The 22,488-nt window shown below is 40.5% G+C and overlaps 1 protein-coding gene across 1 annotated transcript in view; it reads right to left on the bottom strand.

Annotated features, from left to right (window-relative positions):
• The window catches only part of LOC110535735 (fibrinogen C domain-containing protein 1), a 163,220-nt gene extending 141,731 nt beyond the window's left edge, over positions 1–21,489 (bottom strand). Inside the window, exon 1 of the mRNA XM_090190221.1 lies at positions 20,700–21,489. Coding sequence (XP_090046347.1) covers positions 20,700–20,771 — 72 coding nt within the window. The 5' untranslated portion in view covers positions 20,772–21,489. The remainder of the gene's footprint in view (positions 1–20,699) is intronic.
• Between the last annotated feature and the right edge of the window lie 999 nt (positions 21,490–22,488).

Below are 22,488 nucleotides of genomic sequence, written 5' to 3'. Positions count from 1 at the left end.
CAATGATGTTGCTCTTGCTGCGGGCGATTCCCTGATCCACCTCTACGCAGACGACACCATTCTGTATACTTCTGGCCCTTCCTTGGACACTGTGCTATCTAACCTCCAAACGAGCTTCAATGCCATACAACACTCCTTCTGTGGTCTCCAACTGCTCTTAAACGCTAGTAAAACCAAATGCATGCTTTTCAACCGTTCGCTGCCTGCACCCGCACGCCCAACTAGCGTCACCACCCTGGATGGTTCCGACTTAGAATATGTGGATATATAAGTACCTAGGTGTCTGGCTAGACTGCAAACTCTCCTTCCAGACTCATATCAAACATCTCCAATCCAAAATCAAATCTAGAGTCGGCTTTCTATTTCGCAACAAAGCCTCCTTCACTCATGCCGCAAAACTTACCCTAGTAAAACTGACTATCCTACCGATCCTCGACTTCGGCGATGTCATCTACAAAATAGCTTCCAATACTCTACTCAGCAAACTGGATGCAGTTTATCACAGTGCCATGCGTTTTGTTACTAAAGCACCTTATACCACCCACCACTGCGACCTGTATGTTCTAGTCAGCTGGCCCTCGCTACATGTTCGTCACCAGGCCCACTGGCTAAAGGTCATCTACAAGTCTATGCTAGGTAAAGCTCCGCCTTATCTCAGTTCACTGGTCACGCTGGCAACACCCACCCGTAGCACGCGCTCCAGCAGGTATATCTCACTGATCATCCCTAAAGCCAAAACCTCATTTGGCTGCCTTTCCTTCCAGTTCTCTGCTGCCTGCGACTGGAACAAATTGCAAAATCTCTGAAGTTGGAGACTTTTATCTCCCTCACCGACTTTAAACATCTGCTATCTGAGCAGCTAACCGATCGCTGCAGCTGTACATAGCCCATCGGTATATGGCCCACCCAATTTACCTACCTCATCCCCATACTGTTTTTATTTTACTTACTTTTCTGCTCTTTTGCACACCAGTATCTCTACCTGCACATGTTCATCTGATCATTTATCACTCCAGTGTTAATCTGCTAAATTGTAATTATTCACTCCTATGGCCTATTTATAGCCTCCTCATGCCTTTTGCACACAATGTATATAGACTCTCTCTTTTTTCTACTGTGTTATTGACTTGTTAATTGTTTACTCCATGTGTAACTCTGTGTTGTCTGTTCACACTGCTATGCTTTATCTTGGCCAGGTCGCAGTTGCAAATGATAACTTGTTCTCAACTAGCCTACCTGGTTAAAAAAAAAGGTGAAATAAAAAAATAAAAAAAATAAAAACTGAGATCACGTAACACTTAGATAGCACACAGGTGGACTTTATTTAACTAATTATGTGACTTCTGAAGGTAATTGGTTGCACCAGATCTTATTTTGATCTTATTTAGGGGCTTCATAGCAAAGGGGGTGAATACATATGCACGCATCACGTTTCTGTTTTTATTTTTTATAATTTTTTGAAACAGGTAATTCTTTTCATTTCACTTCACAATTTGTGTATGTCATAAGGGAGTGAAAAAACAAATAACTGCCACTGAGTGGGTGGTGCCTGTGCTGTTTTCAAAGTTATTACATTAAACAGAAAAAAGTTGCTATCAGTCGGTTGCAAGACTTCAATGTTTAAATATAATATAAATTAATGAATCACGAGGTGGTAATGGGGTTCGTAATAGTTAAATTATATTGAACATTGAAATCAGTGGTGGAGAGCAGATGCATCTCAGGGGAGAACTATCAATTAGGAGCCATGTTGCCATAAGATACCAACCACTAGGTAGAAAATATACATTAAAATTTAAATTCAATGTGTTGTCATTATTTGTATTATTATACATCTCCTTATCCCTCATCTTGACCCAGCCCTGCCTGCAACTACAACGATAAATGAACATTAAGCTCTCATTTAAGTGGAAAGCAAATGGAAATGTTTTATCATTGGAGGGAAGGAAAGGAAAAGTTTCAGCCACTGGTGGTAATCACAATAATCCAGTCTGTTCAGTTAGGGGCTCACAGCAACTCTATAGGGCAGAATGAATCAGAACAGAATGCATTAGCTGGGAAAAACAGACAATGCATAGCAATGTGTTTAGAAACTTAGAAGATGTTGGCAGAAGGTCGACATCAGCCATACCAAATGCAAAGGAATGAAGTCTAGAATACAGAGACCCCACGAGTTTTAAGAAACACATTATCTACTACTGTCTGTTGGAATGATCTCATCGGAAGGCTAATGGACATTTCTGGCATTCTCCTAATGTGTTTGCAGCTTTCCCCATGACTCTAATTTATGATCAACACTTACATACTTCAGTGAAATAACAGTCAACTACAGTTTCCTAGTATGAGAATGGGTGACAGGTAGCCTAACGGTTAAGAGTGTTGGGCCAGTCACTGAAAGGTCGCTGGTTTGAATCCCTGAGCTGACGAGGTGAAAAATCTGTCCTTGAGCGGGTCAATGAACCCTATAATTGAAAAAGAATGTCTGCTAAATTACAAAAATTTAAATTTCGTTCTTCCATATCGCTGGTTTAAAGGTATCAACAATACCATGGACTGTCATTTCATGGCGCTGGAGGGGATGGCTGCCCACGACATGGATAACATACAGCTGGTGGGTTTTATGCTATTTCTGCAGGATAGAACAGTGGCCTCTGGTAAGACAAGGGGTGGCGGTCTATGTATATTTGTAAACAACAGCTGGTGCACGAAATGTAAGGAGGTCTCAAGGATTTGCTCGCCTGAGGTAGAGTATTTCATGATAAGCTGTAGACCACAATATTTACCAAGATAGTTTTCATCTGTATTTGTTGTATCTGTCTATATACCACCACAAACCGATGCTGGCACTAAGACCGTACTCAATGAGCTGTATACGGCCATAAGCAAACAGGAAAACGCTCATCCAGAGGCGGCGCTCCAGGTGGCCGGGGACTTTAATGCAGGGAAACTTAAATCCGTTTGACCTATTTTCTACCTGCATGTTAAAGGTGCAACGAGAGGAAAAAACAACTCTAGAACACCTTTACTCCACACACAGAGACGCAGACAAAGCTCTCCCTCCATTTGGAAAATTGACGATAATTCTATCCTTCTGGTTCCTGTTTAAAAGCAAAAACTAAAGCAGGAAATACCAATGACTCGTTCAATACAGAAGTGGTCAGATGACACGGATGCTACGCTACAGGAATGTTTTGCTGGCACAGAATGGAATATGTTCTGAGATTCATCCGAAGTCCATTGAGGAGAATACCACCTCAGTCACCGGCTTCAACAATGACGTTGTCCCCACAGTAAACATACGTACACACCCATAGCCATGGATTACAGGCAACATCCGCACCGAGACAAAAGCTAGAGCTGATGCTTTCAAGGAAAGGGACACTAATCAGGACACTATGAGAAATCCTGGTATGCCCTCAGACGAACCATCAAAAAGGCAAAGCATCAATTAGGGACTTGGATTGAATCCTACTAAACTTGCTCTGACACTCGTCGGATGTGGCAGGGCTTACAAACTATTATGAGCCTACCAGACGAGCTAAATGCATTTTTTGCTCGCTTCAAGGCAAGCAACACTGAAGCATGCATGAGAGCACCAGCTGCTCTGGACGACTGTATAATCGCGCTCTCTGTAGCTGATGTAAGCAAGACCTTTAACAGGAGAATATTCACAAGGCCGCGGGGCCAGACGTATTACCAGGACGTGTATTCCGAGCATGCGCGGACCAACTGACAAGTGTCTTCACTGATATTTTCCTAGATCGAGTCAGTAATACCTACATGTCTCAAGTGAAGGTAACCTACCAAAATGACTACCGACCCGTAGCATTCACGTCGGTAGCCATGAAGTGCTGTGAGAGGGTGGTCATGATTCAAATCAACACCATCATCCTGGAAGCCCTAGACCCACTCCAATTTGCATACAGCCCCAGCAAATGCACAGATGCAGCAATCTCAATCTAACTCAGCACTGCCCTTTCCCACCTGGACAAAAGGAACATGTGAAAATGCTGTTCATTGACTACAGCTCAGCGTTCAACACCCTCAAAGCTCATCACTAAGCTAAGGACCCTGGGACTAAACACCTCCCTCTGTAACTGGATCCTGGACTTAATGACGGGCCGCCCCCCAGGTGGTAAGGGTAGGCAAGAACACATCTGCCACTCTGATCCTCAACACTGGGGCCCCTCAGGGGTGCGTGCAAAGTCCCCTCCTTTACTCCCTGTTCACCCACGACAGCGTGGCCAAGCACGACTCCATCACCATCATTAAGTTTGCTGACGACACACCAGTGGTAGGCCTGATCACTGACAATGATGAGGCAGCCTATAGGAAGGAGGTCAGAGACCTGACAGTGTGCTGCCAGGACAACAACCTCTCCCTCAATGTGAGCAAGACAAAGGAGCTGATCGTGGACTAGAGGAAAAGGAGGTTCGAACAGGCATCGACGGGGCTGTAGTGGAGCGGGTCGAGAGTTTCAAGTTTCTTGGTGTCCACATCACCAACAAACTATCATGGTCCAAACACATCAAGACAGTCGTGAAGAGGGTGCAACAACATATTTTTCCTCTCAGTAGACTGAAATGTTTTGGCATGGGTCCCCAGATCCTTAAAAAGTTCTACAGCTGCACAGAGCATCCTGACCGGTTGCATCTCTGCCTGGTATGGCAACTGCTCGGCATCTGACTGTAAGACGCTACAGAGGGTAATGCGTACGGCCAAGTACATCACTGGGGCCAAGCTTTCTGCCATCCGGGACCTACAGGCGGTGTCAGAGGAAAATTGTCAAAGACTACAGACACCCAAGTCATAGACTGTTCTCTCTGCTACTGCACGGCAAGCGGTACCGGAGTCTTAAAACCTGTTAAGGATATGGCAGACATACGCCCCCTTTGGAGAGATTGGGTACCCCTAGTAAACTGGAAAAAAAATCTGTCAAAAATTGCTAATATATGCAAATAAAAATTATTATTGGATAGAAAACACTCTAAAGATTCTAAAACCGTTGGAATTATGTCTGTAAGTATAGCAGAACTCACAGGGCAGGCATTCTTCCAAACTAGTTTTTGTGGCCATGAAAGTTGGAGCAACTTTGACGTCATGGCCCCCACCCTTCCCAACCAGTTATGATTCTGGGGATACTTTCTATCTCTTCCGCTAGATGTCCTCTTTCATTAGAGCTTTGAATCGTTCAAATCCCGCGAGAATTGACCCTATGGGAGTGAAATTAGTGCGTGCCACGAGAGAATAGGCTGTGCGTATGGGCGCGAATTGGTCCCAGCCATTCCTTTGTTCCAGCACTCAAGAGAAGAGCAGACGATGGCCGATTGAATTGAAGTTTGTTTTGCGTGTCTAAAACATCATAAAGCTTGCTTCTGCACTTAGTTTGACCTGTTTAGTCAACATATAATATGTCATTTTGAAGTTTTGATGCGCAACTTTTCCGGACCAGAGGACGTTTTGGGTGCATTTCAGCTGATGTTATTAGCAGTAGCTAATACAAAGACGCAAGACTTGAAACCAAACGATGTATTGGGTAAGTATGAAGCCTTCCAGAACATTCTGAACGAAGACCATCGAAGGTAAGGGAATATTTATGCTTAAATCTGTGTTTCTGTTGACTCCAACATTACGTGGAAATGTAGCTTGGAACTGAGCGCTATCTCAGCATATGGAATAGTGTGCGATTTCTGTAACGTTAAAAATAAATCTAACACAGCGGTTGCATAAAGAAGCAGTGTATCTTTCTAACTATATGTAGAACATGTATATTTAGTCAAAGTTTATGATGTCTATTTACGTTATCTTGCCGCGCTACATAGATTTCCTGCGGGCATTTTTGAGTAATTTCTGAACGTGAACTCACTGTAAATGGACATTTATGGATATAAATGGCATATTATTGAAAAAAAAAAATGTACTGTGTAACATGTCATATTACTGTCATCTGATGAAGATTTTCAAAAGGTTAGTGAGCGATTTATTTTTTAATCCTGCGTTTGTTGATTGCATGTTTTGGCTATTGAAATGAGCTGTGTCTGGTGGTGGTTTTACATATATATGTGCTATGTTTTCGCCGTAAAACATTTTAGAAATCTGACTTGCTGGCTAGATGAACAAGGTGTTTATCTTTCATTTGAGCTATTGGACTTGTTAATGTGTGGAGGTTAAATATTTTTAAGAATATTTTTGCGTTCCATGCGCCACCGTTTCAGCTGAACGTGGGAGGGTTGATTCCCAATTGGGAACCAGTATCGTAGACAGGTTAAGGTATAGCGGGCAGCATTTTCACTTTTGGATAAATAGCGTGCCCAATTTCAACTTCCTGCTACTCATGCCAAGAATTTAAGATATGCATATTATTAGTAGATTTGGATTGAAAACACTCTGAAGTTTCTAAAACTGTTTGAATCATGCCTGCGAGTATAACAGCACTTATGTAGCAGGCAAAACCCCGAGGACTAACCGTTCAGAATTATTTTTTTGAGGTCTCTGTCTGTTCACTGAGTTCTCATTGGGAAACGATATTTCTTAGGAACTTGTTTTCAGTTCCTAGGGCGTCCATGGGATGGGCGTTTTATGTAGCGCCTGCAGGGTTGAAATATGCTACCCTCTTTGTTTACAGATAATAGCTTCTTATGCTTTCGCCGAAAAGCCTTTCTAAAATCTGACATGTTGGCTGGATTCACACATTGACTCGGTACCGGTACCCCATGTATATAGCCTCATTATTGTTATTTTATTGTGTTCTTTCTTAATTGATTTTTTACTTTAATTTATTTAGTAAATATTTTCTTAACTATTTCTTGAATTGCATTATTGGTTAAGGGCTTGTAAGTAAGCATTTCACGGTAAGGTCAACATCTGTTGTATTTGGCGCACTCTGGTGTTTTGGCAAAAACAATGCAGATGAGTTCCGTATCATATTCATTATTTCTAATCAACATGCATCCCACAGGGCACAGATGTCAATTCCATGTTGGTTCAACATAATTTCGTTGACATGACTTGGAAACAAAGCTGATTCAACCAGTGTGTGCCCAATGGAAGCCAAATGGCCACACTGCTTTGCTTGGTATGCACATTGGAACTGGGATGACTTGAGGCCAGTCTGACAGATTGACATGGCTGGTTAGAGTTCTAAGATGTACTGTAAACCCTGATTAGATTGTCCATAATGGATTATGGTGCTTGACAGTCTTTCAGTCTATGATCTGATGTGACAGATGCCAAGTCCACTCAAAAGTCATCAACAGCATTAATGTCTCTCTACTACACTGTAATTTCCTCTAATTTTAACGGCTTGTGTGTGTGTGTGTGTGTGTGCGTGAGCATGCGTGCGTGTGCACGTGTGTGTGTTGCTACCACATCTCTCTGGAAGATGCACTCGCTCCTTTCGTTGTTCGCTAGTCGGCTACTGGAGGAGTTCAAAGTCATTTGCAACTCCTCTGGGTGGCTTTACACCAGGGTGATTGATACCTTGCGTCTGGGGTGTCAGTGATAACAGGACTTTAAAAGCCCTCAGGGTTCGCTTAGAGAAATGGCCAGATTTTGTATATACTGCTTTGTAAACAAAGGTAAAAATGTCATGTGAAAAGAAGAGAAAGAAGGGGAAAAAAACATACGACTGAATTTGCATCCTGTAGCACAAACTCAGTTCTGGGACACTGTAAAGTCCATGGAGAATAAGAGCACCTACTGCACTGAGACTAGGTGCACAGACATGATAACATCCGCTCTAATTTTGTGTTGTAGATATGTGGTAGCGGAGTAGGGGCCTGAGGGCACACACTTAGTGTGTTGTGAAATCTGTTATGAATGTATAGTAATGTTTTTAAAATTGTATAACTGCCCTAATTTTGCCGGACACCAGGAAGAGTAGCTACTGCCTTGGCCGCAGCTAATGGGGATCCATAATAAATACAAATACCTTTATAATGATCATGCTGTTCAATCTGCTTCTTGATATGCCACACTTGTCAGGTGGATGGATTATTTTGGAAAAGGAGAAATGCTCACTAACAGGGTGTCACGACTTCTGCCGAAGTCGATACCTCTCCTTGTTCGGGTGGTGCTCGGCGGACGACGTCACTGGTCTTCTAGCCATCATAGATCCATTTTTCATTTTCCAATGGTTTTGTCTTGTCTTCCTACACACCTGGTTTCAATCCCTTTCATAACCTGTTGTGTATTTAACCCTCTATTTCCCATCATGTCTTTGTCAGAGGTTGTTTCTTGTTTCAGTTTCGTGTTGTTTGGGTCCTCGTACCTAATTTGTTTAATTTGTATTTATGGTTTGGGAGTTGTTTTGTTTTATTAAAAACTCCATTTAACAAGTTTATTCTCCTGCACCTGACTTCCCTGCCACCTATACACACTTTTGTGACACAGGGATGTAAACATAAATAAGCTTTTTACGTGTATGGGACATTTCTGGGATACTTTGTTTCAGCTCATGAAACATGGGACCAACACTTTAAATGTTTATATTGTTTTGGCCAGTATAAATGTCTTGAATATTTACATTTTGGAGAATCTCTTATACAATGGGTTAAAGTTATGTAAGGTAACCATAGATGTAACATTGTAAATAATGGCTACTTCGCAGAAAGAATCAAACTGTTAAGGGGAGTAAAACAAGGTTGTCCATTATCAGCATATTTATTCATTATGGCCATCGAAATGTTAGCTATTAATGGGCTGCAATCCCGTTAACGGGATGATATGACAACAGCCAGTGAAAGTGCAGGGCGCCAAATTCAAAACAACAGAAATCTCATAATTAAAATTCCTCAGACATACATGTATCTTATATCGTTTTAAAGGTAATCTTCTTATTAATCCCACCACAGTGTCCGATTTCAAATATGTTTTTCAGCGAAAGCACCACAAACAATTATGTTAGGTCACCACCAAGCCACAGAATGAACACAGCCATTTTCCCAGCCAAAGATAGGAGTCACAAAAAGCACAAATAGAGATAAAATAAATCACTAACCTTTGATGATCGTCATCAGATGACACTCATAGGACTTCATGTTACACAATACATGTATGTTTTGTTTGATAAAGTTCATATTTATATCAAAATATCTGAGTTTATATTGGCGCATTACGTTCACTAGTTCCAAAAACATCCAGTGATTTTGCATAGCCACATCGATTCAACAGAAATACTCATCATAAATGTAGATGATAATACAAGTTATACACATGGAATTATAGATATACCTCTACTTAATGCAACCGCTGTGTCAGATTTAAAAAAACTTTACGGAAAAAGCAAGCCATGCAATAATCTGAGACGGCACTCAGAAATATAATAACATTATCCGCCATTTTGGAGTCAATATAAACCACAAATTACATGATAAATATTCCCTTACCTTTGATGATCTTCATCAGAATGCATTCCCAGGAATCCCAGGTCCACAATAAATGCTTGATTTGTTCGATAATGTCCGTTATTTATGTCCAATTAGCTACTTTTGTTAGCGAGTTTGGTACACCTATCCAAACGCTGGTGCTGGACGACCAAATCGTCGGACAAAAACTTCAAAAGGTTATATTACAGGTCGAAGAAACATTTCAAACTAAGTACAGAATCAATCATTAGGATGTTTTTATCATAAATCCTTTGTGTCTTGAGGAGGAACGGAACACATGAAGATATCATGTGCTATGCGCGATACCTGGAACTGGCTCTCTGCCAGTAGTCTGATTAATTCCCCTCTTATTCAGTCCCACAACACAGTAGAAGCCTCATTTAAATTTCTATAGGCGGTTGACATCTAGTGGAAGCCCTAGGAAGTGAATCTTCATACATATCCCAAGGGGATTTCAATAGGGAATGGGTTGAAATTATACCAACCTCAGATTTCTCACTTCCTGTTTGGATTTCTTCTCATGTTTTTGCCTGCCATATGAGTTATGTTATACTCACAGACATCATTCAAACAGTTTTAGAAAATTCAGAGTGTTTCCCATCCAATACTACTAATAATATGCATATATTAGCAACTGAGACTGAGGAGCAGGCCTTTTATTCTGGGCACATTTCATCCAAGCTACTCAATAGTGCCCCTGCAGTCATAAGAAGTTAAAATAAGATCCAACAATAATATCAAGGGGATAGAAATCCAGGGCATAAAAACAAAGGTGTCATTGTATGCTGATGTATGCTCATGTTTTCCTTTAAATCCACAATTTAAGGACCCCTCCTAAGGATCCCTCCATAGCCTCTATAGCCTCAATTTAAGGATCCCCCTAAGAATCCCTCCATAGCCTCAAAGGATCTAGATCATTTTTCTACCTCTGGATACAACTTTTACAATACTGTCTAGTTTACCAATAAAATGGTCTGATGGTGAAGTGGACATAGTCAGTATTCATATCCTGAAATTTGGCCAAAAGATTAATGAAATGAATTACATAAAAATACTTCAGCTTTTTTCTATCATAGTTAAAGAATCCAAGCAGTATATATCTCCACAATATTGTAAAATGTTCATAAATGTGTTCAATTATGTCTTGCCACAGTTTCCTTACATGAATACAATGCCAAAAAGATGCAACACCGTTTCTGGATGGTCAATACAAACGGTACAATTAGAGTTTATGTTTTTCTTAAACTTCTTCATATAGTGGTTGGCAGGATAATATTTATGAATACTTTAGAAACATCCTTTATTTTGTTCACAAGAAGGTATGTGTGTGGCAACATCCATACTTTTTTCCAACAGATATTATCTATAAAACCATTCCAATAAGGAATGACATAAGGTATAGATACAACATCCTGCTGAAACAAGGTTCGTATCGCTCTGTTGTTTAATGGACCAAAAGAGAAACAAATCTTTCCTACTGATGAGTCAACAGGGTTAATGGAAGGTAGGTTCCAAGGGTCTGGTATTGAGACATTCCTGAATAATAAAACAACACCCGAGGGAATGGCATCTAAAACAATTGCAAAATATTTAGGTGTTAAAGGGATCTTGTAAAGTGCTAAGAATTCCTTATAACTAAGTAAAAAAACTCTGCATTTACAGGTTGGCTGACCAATAGGATATTATTTTCAGAACCAACATTCTAAAAACAAAGGGGTATTTGTTTTACAAAATATATCCCGATTATACCATATACAATATCTGTGTGGAGAAAATTATGCTTATAAATTAATGACCATGACAAGAAAACCTGCCGATGAAAAATAGAGTTTCACTGGAACTTTGTCAATATTATAATTGCAAACCAACATGAAGTTAAGGCCACCAAAGGTAAAATTTAGGAATTGTTTTATCCAATTGATCTTAAAAGTATTATATAAGGTAGTAAGTCTAGAAAATTCAGCCCACCATACTCATAAGTGTTCATTACAACAGTTTTCCTAATGTAATGGGTATAGTTTCTCCACAGAAAGTTGAAAAGCATCTGGTCTATCTCCTTCCTTATTTTACCGTCACGATATAAAGTGCTATATGTTAGCCTAGAGATACCTTCAGCCTTAATTATTATGAATCTTCCTATTAAAAGGTAAGTCACTCTGTAGCCATTGATTTAGATGTGTTTAATAAGAGGGTTAAAATGCAGTAAGCCTCGACTTCTGATCCTTAGTAATGGTTATGCCTAATATGTAAGTTTTTCTTTCACTGAAATACCATAACATGAAGGTGTCACACAATATTTAACAGCCATGATTTCCCATTTATTAATGTTAAGATATAGACCAGATTCTTTGGAAAAGGATTGTATTATTATTGATCGATATGGGAATTTGGTTAGCGTCTTTCAGAAAAAGTGTAGTATCGTTAGCCAGCTGGCTTATAATAATTTCTTTACCAGCTATGGAAATACCTTGTACAGGACTATTATTGTACGAAGTTGGGTGATTAATAAAAACAGATACGGAGAGATAGGATAACCTTGCCTAATTCCTCTCTTAAACTCAAATCTACTGTAGGTGAGGTGCCATGTTTCAGTTTGATAGAGCTGTTACCATTTGTATAGAGAGTCTTAATAGCCTTACAGAAAAAAAACTAATTTTTCAAGGGAGTGGAAGAGGAACTGATGCTCTACTGTGTCAAATGCTTTATAAAAATCTAAAAAATAATATGAAGCTATCCTCGGTTATTAGGTCTGAGTAGTCAAGTATGTCTAGTACTACTCTGATATTGTTAGAAATATGTCTGTTCCTCATAAAGCCAGACTGTGTTTCAACAATGATTGCATCCAGGACTTCTTTAATTATTTTTGCAAGTATTAAGTATCTTATAGTCATTATTAAGAATACAAATTTATTTGTAAAATTCTGACGTAATTCCATCAACCCTTGGGGATTAATTGTTCTTTAATCTCTTCAAATTTAATGGGTTCAGCTATATAATTTCCTGTAAAAATTGCTACAGTATTTAGCGATTCATGTTTGGTCATCTGTAATAAAACCATCAATGTTTAACTTATGGATAGTGTTATTTGTAGAGTACAATATTTTCCTAGATCTAATAAAGGCTCCTTCTGTTTTTAATCTAGTAACAGTATATTATCCAGATTATTTTGTAACTCAATCAGTTCCATCTTCTCCTCCCCAGAGAGGCCAGCTGGGGACCTCATCTTAATTCCTCCTCAGCTCTTCTGGTTTTAGCAAGATTACTACCCTATTTTCTAAGGTATTTGGACACGTCAAATTTAAAGAGCTCCCAGTTCTTGCAAAAAGATTTTTCTTCACAAGCCCTTTCCCAAAAGTGTGAGAGCAGATCTTTAATATTAAACTTAACTATATTATTATTTAATAACGAGCTATTTAGCTTCCAGTAGGATGCTCTACCAAGGTTAAATTGGCATCAGCAGAAATTGAGTGAGACTCTTGAAAAATCTGTTTGAAATTGTTTAGCAAATAAAAATAAGGCCTTGCACTTCACATTGTTTCGTAACCCCCTAGCATTAAGAGGAATTATAGACAAATGCAAAACAACAAACGTTGGAGCAGTGAATGTAAGCGATATGGAAGAGATCTGCACCATTCAATTTAAGTCAACTTAAATTGAAAATTGAAAAGCCAGACTGTGTTTCAACAACAATGTAGGCCTTCTTCTGGTGTAGTCATTCAATAACAAGCTAATAAATTATTGAGGTACCTGAGTATTCCGAAAAATAGTCACCTGGGGCTTGTTAGGTAATGTTAATCAATACAAGGAAATTGAGAATACCATGGCTGAAACCATCAATCGGTTCCTTCTGGTAGGAATCTAGAGAGGAATATAGATTTCCAAACAGTTGATGAAGCAAGCAGGCTTTCCCTCATTTCGTGCTTTCTTGATCATTGGCCACAACTTGTTCCTTCTTCTATGTCCTCCGGGCTGAGTTGCTTGGCAAAACGCAGACCATGGGTCTGAAGGAACGCATTCTTCCTAGCAGCTTTCCAGACAGCATCCCTGTAGAATCTGGCAGTGAAGAGGATGACGATACCCTTTGGTCTTGAATCATTTTGCTGTTGCTTCTTGCCGAGGCGATGCACAACGTCGATGGTGTCACCAACTTTGTTCTTCTCTGCAGGCATAACTTCTTGGCAGATGCGGATAGCCTCTCGTCGCACATCCTCATTCTCCACCTCTGGCACGTCGTAATCTCAGATTCAATCTTCTTGTGTATTTCTCTAGATCAGTGAGACGTCTATGGAAATCATTTTTATTCTGTTCCACCTTTTCCACACCTTTTTCAACTTTAGCCACTCTCATTTTCACATCCGTGATTTCACCACATGCAAACTCAAGTCTTTTTCAAGCCTTCAATTACCATGGTGTTCGCGTCTACCATTTTCTAAATGGCATCAGACCTGGAGTTGATGAGTAAGGAGAGGGTAGCCACAATGTCAGAGTCCATGTTGGGTTTTTTGGAGGGTGGAGGTTTGCACGGAGTAACTGGTAAAGAGGGGAACTCGTCATCTTCAACAGCATTCGAAAGCATGAGATTATCCATAGGCCAAGTGTAGTTATGGCAGTTGTCTACACGCACGTTCCTCTCTTGTTGATTAGCAATAGAACAGCTAGCTTCTCCCCCTCTTTTTTTTGTCATCACTTCGCATGGACATGCCAAAATCAATTATCCAATTATTATTAATGTCACAGGAAAGCTCTTATATCTTGAACAAATAAAAATAGCAATAGCAATGACTGTAAACATGTTTTTTTCACAATCTTTATGGTTTGGTGCGGAGTTTGGTAAAAAAAAAAAAAAAGTGTCTGTTCAAGACGCCATCTTGGCCTTCCAACCGGATACTCTCATACTACGCTGCACCAGAACTGCGGCAGTGTCATTTCCGGGAAACGCATGCTCAAGCCGCGATCAAATTACAGTTGCTTGGCAAAATGACGCTTCCCATCTCAAATTGAAAGGGATCCCGTATCCAGTCGTCTTGTCTTCTGTACTTCTCCGGGAAGAAGTCACAAAACTTTCCCTGCAGCTTGACAAGACGCTGTTTAATGTTTTTTTTTTCAGTGTGTTGCGGTGCACTTTGATCAGGTTCAGAATCTTGAAGGAAATAATGTAAATTATCCTCTTAGAAACATGATTTGCCCGAACAGTAAGTTTCATCTGGAAGGCATCCACTTTGTCCCTTTGTTCTAATCAATTGTGTCCCCTCACTTGCATTGACAGATTGAGCGAATTGAGATGATAAAAAAATATCCGCCAGGTAGGCAACCTGTGCAAGCTATTCCTCACAATCCAAATGTTCGGCCAGAGGTGACTTGATTTCCGAATGAAACGCAGCAATCTACGCTCGAAGTTCATGAAAGTGATCCAACACTTTACCCCTGCATGATAAAGCACCTGCTCGTGCTCGCTACCCATATCCCTGCAGAAGGCCTGGAAACACCTGCTTTTCGTGGAACTCTTTTTGATATAGTTAACACACTTGATCATATCCTGGAAAATGGTGTGGAGCTCAGGCACCATGTCCTTCGCTGCCAATGCCTCCCTGTGTAGGAAGCAGTGATTCCAAGTCTCACTCGGTGCCCGCTCCAGGATCCGCTTTACTACTCCAGAGTGCTTTCCCGTCATGGCAGCTGCCTCATCAGTGGTCACACCAATGTACCCATCCCACGCCAGTCCCACGGAGCCCAGGTACATATCCATTGTGTTAAAGACAGTCTCTGTGGTGGTGGGCAAATCAGCACTAACTGCTCCAACACTAACATGTTGATGTTTTAGGGTGGCAGGTAGCCTAGTGGTTAGAGCGTCAGACCAGTAACTGAAAGATTGCTGGATTGAATCCCTGAGCTGACAAGGCAAAAATCTGTCATTCTGCCCTTGAACAAGGCAGTTAACCTGCTGTTCCTAGGCCATCATTGTAAATAAGAATTTGTTCTTAAATGACTTGCCTAGTTAAATAAATACAAATAAAAAAATGATGTTATTATCCCAGACGTGTCTGACATAGACCATTAAAATTGCATGGCTAGCCACATCTGTGGATTCATCAAGCTGCAGTGTGTAATGGCCATTTGTACTGATGCGCTCTGATGTCTGGTGCATTATGTCCTCTGACATGTCCTGGATTCTTATCCTCATGGTGTCAAGTTTGTTGGCAGGTGACTCTCCCAAGATTTCAGTGCACATATCAATTGCAGCAGGGAGTATGAGATCTTCTGCGCTGGTGTGGGATTTTCTGCATTTAGCAATGCACTGGGCGACAAGGTATGATACACAAAGTGCATTTTCTTGTACCATGCATACGTTCTTCAATGAATCTTGTGAGGCCTTCAGATGTTTACTTTTTTTAAGTCAGCTGTCTTATCTTTGTGGCTTGGATCCTTGGTGTCCAGATGCCTTTTAATTTTGGAGGGTTTCATGCACTCATTAGCTAACAGCTCATTGCATAGGACACACTGCATTCCACACTCACCCTGCCTGTCTTATGTAAAACCATATTTGATGAAGTCGTGGTAGTATTTTCTCTTCTTGACAAGGACCGGGTTGTCTGCCTTGTTGTTGACATTGGAAGCAGCAGTAGATGAAGAGGGAACTGCACTTTTTTTTTTTAATTGTCGCAGATTTTACTCTGACAGCTTGGTTACATGAGTTAAACGACAGCTAACTATCAACATGTGCAATGCCTGCAGAACACATCTGCATAGTTAGCTGTCCATCAAGCTAGCTGTCAGAAGAAGATCTGTATTATCTGATTGGATGTCACATTTAAAACAAACAATGTTGCAGGTTGAAATTTTTATTCGATCAGCATGTGTGTGTGCGTGCGTGCGTGTGCGTGTGTGTGTGTGTGTGTGTGTGTGTGTGTGTGTGTGTGTGTGTGTGTGTGTGTGTGTGTGTGTGTGTGTAGGGCGAGAATGATCTGACACGTCGCGTGCGCAAGAGTTGCAAAATAAATGTACACATACAATTTATTGTTATTCAATCATTGCACCCACACTGCTCGCGCACCTCAGCGAGCATCCGGGTGGCCAGGCACTAAAATAGAAATTGGTTCCATTTGTGACGCTCAACGCGCTGCAAGTCCAGCCTCTCTCATCTCCTCATTGGTTTTTAGAAGCATATACCCATGTGCCATCTCCAGATAGGTTTTTAGGAGCATATAGCCATGTGGGTGATTGAAAGATGAAGGTCTACACTCCGGTAGGTTGTAGTAATGCTACAAAGTTGGTTGCCAACCACCATATTGAGTCCAAAATAAGAAGAAGAAGCCTGAAGGAAGGAGGAGAGATGACAAACGAAAATTGTTTTATCGTTTAATCTGTGGATTAATTGTCGGAGTTGAGGACCTTGTGCATTTCAGGAAAATTCCAACCCAGTGTTTATATCCCAGGACAAATGAGCTAGCAACTGCAAGCTAGCTAGCTAAATTGCCATACATGTTTAATGGTTTTCGACTTGTCCCCAAATTAATATAATTGGTTCAGAGTTTGTTTTGAGTGTGCGAGTGGTTTGAAAGCATGTGCAGCGCATGCACGCATGTGTGTAGCGGTCAAGTTATGTAACGTCAGCAACAACAAGCGGTGCAGCGCATGCTACAGGTAACGTTATGTAAAGTCAGCAACAATAAGCAATGCAGAGCATGCAGGCCTGTATGTGTAGCGGTCAAGTTATGTAACGTCAGCAACAACAAGCGGTGCAGCGCATGCTACAGGTAACATTATGTAAAGTCAGCAACAATAAGCTGTGCGGTGGTTGACTTTCAAAATAATGTTATATATATATATTTATTTGTTTGCACAAGTCACGTGACCTGTTAAAATCCTACCACGACCCCCATGGGGGGAATCACTGCTCTAGGGTACTTTCTGATAACCCATCAGGTTCCTCTACTCTGGGTTCCTTACAAACGACAGGATTTGGCACGACCTTCCCTCCAGTCAAATCGTTTCCCAAAATGAATGAGACCCCCTTCACTGGTAGGCTAGGCCTCACTCCAACGACAACGGAACCAGAAATAAGATCAGACTAGAGCTCCACATTATTCAAAGGAACTTCCATGCAACCCATCTCCACGCCTTGTACTAACACACTGTAGCCAGTTGCTGAAGTGTCAGACATAGGCATTGTTGTTCTGATTTTAGTTGTTCTTTGTTTTTTTTGCATTGTTGTTTGCTGTTTTCTTCTGTCTCTTTAGTTAATTATCTTGGTTGTTGGTGCATTGGGGGGTTCTTGGGGGTGGGGAATGGAATCAATTGTATTTTTTATTTTTCTTCTTGGGGGGACTGTGGGAGGGGTCTCGAATGGTTGAGGGACAGCTATTGGGGAACTATGGGGGGGGGGGGGGGGGGGGGGGATCTTGGAGGGTTCGGGTTCACGTTTTTTGGCCTGGTGTGAGATCTGTCAACGTGCTCTTGAGCAGGGAATTGACCCTGGATGCTTCTGTGTGTCCCTCTGAATGGGAGTCTGTTGGATGACTGGTGTGGTGTAGTTGTTGAGCGGCTTCACTGCAAGTATATTGTATATTTCGGATATTCAATAAAATAAATAACAAAAATAAAAAGTGTCAGACATAGGTAAAACACCCTCCAAAATGAAGGAATCGGCTGCCCCAGTGTCTCGCAGTATTTTCATTGGCTGCTTAACAGCATCGCCACTTAAAAGGTTCATACACATCTGAACCAAAATCTTGATGAACTGGAGTGCTCCAACAAGAAGAAACAACCTTTTCTCCCTCTCATTTTTCTGTTTCAACTTAGGACACAGAGACTGTTTCTTTCTCATGCCAGTAATGACAAACTGGCAGATACGATCTTTATCTTTATCTGTGGGCACAGCTCAAGCAGTAATTTGTTTTTCAAGCTCAAAATAGTTTTTGCTCCAACTTCGCCTTTAGTTCTAACTCCATTAGTTGCACTTTACGGGATGTACCAAGGCCAAAACTCCATCCCACCAAAACAGTCTGAAATTACAGGCAGTCTTTTCAAACAGCTCTTACACTAAAAGGGAATTATCATAATTTTCACAATTATTCCAACCTCTTAGTGTGGAAATATATATAAAACACAGAACAATCACGTTTCTGACTGCACTGGGCCTGTAATTGCTTCTCTTAAAGGGAAATTTTGCTTTTTTTATAACCAATGTTCAATGTAAATGGCATGCTAAGGAAGGGTGCAGATGCTTTTTTAAAATAAACTTACCCCAACCATCAATTCACCTACTCATCCTGCAGCATGAATAAACATGAACAAATGTTCCAAAAACATATGTCCTTTTAGAAACGTGCAAGCTCTCAGTATAGTGATGCACGTCTTTGGATGTTGTGCACATGAAATTGTGTCATTCCGAACTTTATCCGCAACGTTATATTCCATTTTGTTGCGATACCGCTCTGTCCATTCTAACAGCAGGCTACACAGAGAATGAAACAGCTGGATAGGGGGAAACAGTTTGAGTTGAACAAGATGATATATAACGTTGCGGTTAAAGTTCAGAATGGCACAATTTCATGTGTACAACATCTAAAGACGTGCATCACTATATTGGGAGCATTTCAGTTTCTAAAAGGAAATGTGTGTGTTTTTTGGAGCAATTCTTTTTTCAGAGCCCCTGTACTGCAGGATGAGGAAGTGAATTGCTGGTTGTAGAAAATAAAAAAGTGAAATCGAAAAAAAAGTGTCTGGTCCTTTCTATAACATGCCACTTACATCAAAAATAGAGATTTGGTTGAAAAAAAAGGCAAACTTCTCCTTTAACATAAATGGACCCATAACTTAATTGGGCAGCAGACCTATTATGCAAGACTTTCGTTCTGGCTTAATTGAGATTATATTGAGAAACACCAGTCAAAGCAGCCAATGAATTCCTAACTGGTTTCAATGAAAGGATGATTCGTAAATTAATTTGTATTGTGTTGCATGAGTGAAGGACAAAATCAAGATTTGGGTTTGGTCAGTTGAAATACTTAACAAAGCAGCCATTAAACAGTGTTGATGATGCAACTGTAACAAACATGTCAATGATAGCTGGTCCAAATGGGAGCAATGAAAGAAATTCATTGGGCTTACATGGAGACAGCTCTCTTTCTGTCTCTCTCTCTCTCTGTGTGTGTGTGTGTGTGTGTGTGTGTGTGTGTGTGTGTGTGTGTGTGTGTGTGTGTGTGTGTGTGTGTGTGTGTGTGTGTGTGTGTGTGTGTGTGTGTGAAGTCTACATCATACTCATTATGATAATGAGAGAAAAACATGCATGGTGGTTGTCCACCTGTGATAAGCAGCTGATGAGGTTCTGATACCCTGGTTCACCTGTGGCCAGAAATACAGGCTTTCAACTGAACAAAAAGCAGAAAAACACAGGTTTCCTACAGAAGTATATTAGTAACAAGATCCATAATGCTGTTCTCTAATACACAGCCAGAAGAGAGTATCATGCCAAAAAAATATATATAATCTCAGACACCAAGCTACATTAAAAGACACCAAGCGACATAATACCTTTCGACAAATTTAGCCTAGTATGTATGCCATTTCACAATGCCAAATACTCCACAGATGTTTAACTAGCATAGAAGTGCCCTCACTCATTTGTGTGAGTGTTATAAAGTTAATATGGGAGATAAGAAACTGTTTCAACATCAGTTTCCTCCACTTTGCAGTAATGCCTTTTTCTTTTCGTTTCTTCTTTTTTTTCCTTTCTTTTTTTTACCTCGATGGATATTTATACAAAAATCTAATAAAAAAAAAATTGCAGCTGGACAGCTGAAAGGCTAATGTCCCTATAGATGCACAAATTGTAAAGTAAGTGGACCGACAAATGAATGAAAAATATTTCAATAAAAAAAACCTAAGGATAAATCCCAAAGATAGACAGGATTTAGCTCATTTCTGTTTCTACAGGATCATTCGGACATCTTGCCATTTGTCAATTAGAAATCATCATCAACTCAAGCGATTCAATAGCAATTTATGGATTTACCAGTACATTATATACTATTATAATTAAATATGTATAATTCTCATCATATTAGCATAATTTCAAAGTCAAAACAATGAATAAACATTGGTACAGGCTTTCCCTAAATAGGCACATTTAGTTCCCCACGAAATAAATGTGTATTCGTTTTCTGTGTAATTACGTGCAATAGTTTTGCATTATTAGGAGCCACAGTCTATTTTAGGAAATACTTTGATGGTGCCTGCAGGCTTTACACCTGTTTTTTTTGTTTTTGAGCAGAGCAGATCAATTAATGAGTCTGTGCAGCATGTAATGCCTACCTGAGATTTATGCTGTTGTCCATCTTCGAGTTCTGACACACTGTTCATGATTGTCCATCGATCATTGACCATTCTCTGAAATTCTTAAAATCCGAGATTTGACATCATTGGTAAAGGAAGAGTGTCATCAACATACCAGGGTATATGCGTGTTTGAAATACTCCAATAAGAAGGGAAAAAAGGTTCTCACACACAAAACGAGGCTACTTCACTGCACATATCTCTACAATTCTAACGGAGGTCCAGATCATGGGAATCTAGTACTACAAACATGTTGAAATCATACATACTTGTAGGACCCCTTGCAAATAGTTGCTTTGAATTTCCACAATTGTGAAATTGCTACAACGTTCCTTCTTGTTACAGTGTAAAAAAATAATCCACGTGCATTTTGGCAGTGCGCGTTTGATGCGTTGCAGATTTTCCGTTCCTAAAGAAACAAAAAAGAACCCGTCGTTAACCAGAATCTAGAATAAAACCCCTTCTATTTCAATTGTTCTCAGACTCAAAATGTTGCCCAGTGTCCTGTCAAGGTTTTACGCGTGGGCTATGTCCTTGTTAAAATGTGAGAGAGCTCGGGTAAGATATTCAACCGCCTCTGTTTTACCTTAACTTAATAAGCATGAAGCAACTCTCTGATAGGATTCAAGGCGCAGTCTTTCAGATTAGAAGCGCATTGCACTTGGCAAGACGTGAAATCCAAGCCTCAATGCGTGTGCCTCCCTCAATGATTCCGTTCGCTGTGCAAGTGCGTGCGCAGACAGTGTGTGTGCCACTATGTTACATGAATGCCTATTCCTGCATGGGCTTTACGCACCCGTTTCAACTCCCTCTGAGATGAGGATGCAGGTCATTAATTGAGTCGCTTAACATTTCAACAGGAGGATAGCTTGTTGCTTTCTTCTTCATGTGATGGAAGTTACAGACATTCAACATTGCCCTTCTATCATTGTCCTTCTATCATTTGCCAGCAGCATACCACCCTGCATCCCACTGCTGGCTTGCCTCTGAAGCTAAACAGGGTTGGTCCTGGATGGGAGACCAGATGCTGCTGGAAGTGGTGTTGGAGGGCAAGTAGGAGGCACTCTTTCCTCTGGACTGAAAAATAAAATAAAAATCACAATGCCCCAGGGCAATGATTCAAATCATATCAAATCTAATTTTATTTGTCACATGTGCCAAATACAACAGTGACAGTGATAACATTTCACCTTACAGTGAAATGCTTACTTTCAAGCCCTTATCCAACAATGCAGTTTTAAGAAAAATAAGTGTTAAGTAAAAAATTAAAGTAACAAATAATTTTACAGCAGCAGTAAAAGAACAATAGCAATATGTACATGTAGGTAGAGGTAAAGTGACTGCATAGATAATAAACAGAGAGTAGCTGCAGCGTAAAAAAAAGGGGTCTGTGTAGCCCTTTGATTAGCTGTTCAGGAGTCTTATGGCTTGGGGGTAGAAGATGTTAAGAAGCCTTTTGGTACCGCTTGCCATGCAGTAGCAGAGAGAACAGCCCATGACAAGGGAGGCTGGAGTCTTTGACTATTTTAAGGGCCTTCCTCTGACACCGCCTGGCATAGAGGTCCTGGATGGCAGGAAGCTTGGCCCCGGTGATGTACTGGGCCGTACGCATTACCTTCTGTAGTGCCTTGCAGTCAGAGGCCGAGCAGTTGACATACCAGGCAGTGATGCAACCAGTTAGGATGCTCTCAATGGTGCAGCTGCAGAACCTTTTGAGGATATGAGGACCCATGCCACATTTTTTCAGTCTCCTGAGGGGGAATAGGTT

This window comes from Oncorhynchus mykiss, chromosome 11 (assembly GCF_057628025.1).
Source record: "Oncorhynchus mykiss isolate SJ-2025 chromosome 11, ASM5762802v1, whole genome shotgun sequence".
NCBI lineage: Eukaryota > Metazoa > Chordata > Actinopteri > Salmoniformes > Salmonidae > Oncorhynchus > Oncorhynchus mykiss.
Note: the sequence above shows the minus strand (reverse complement) of the source record. Positions and strands in the feature narration are given on the sequence as shown.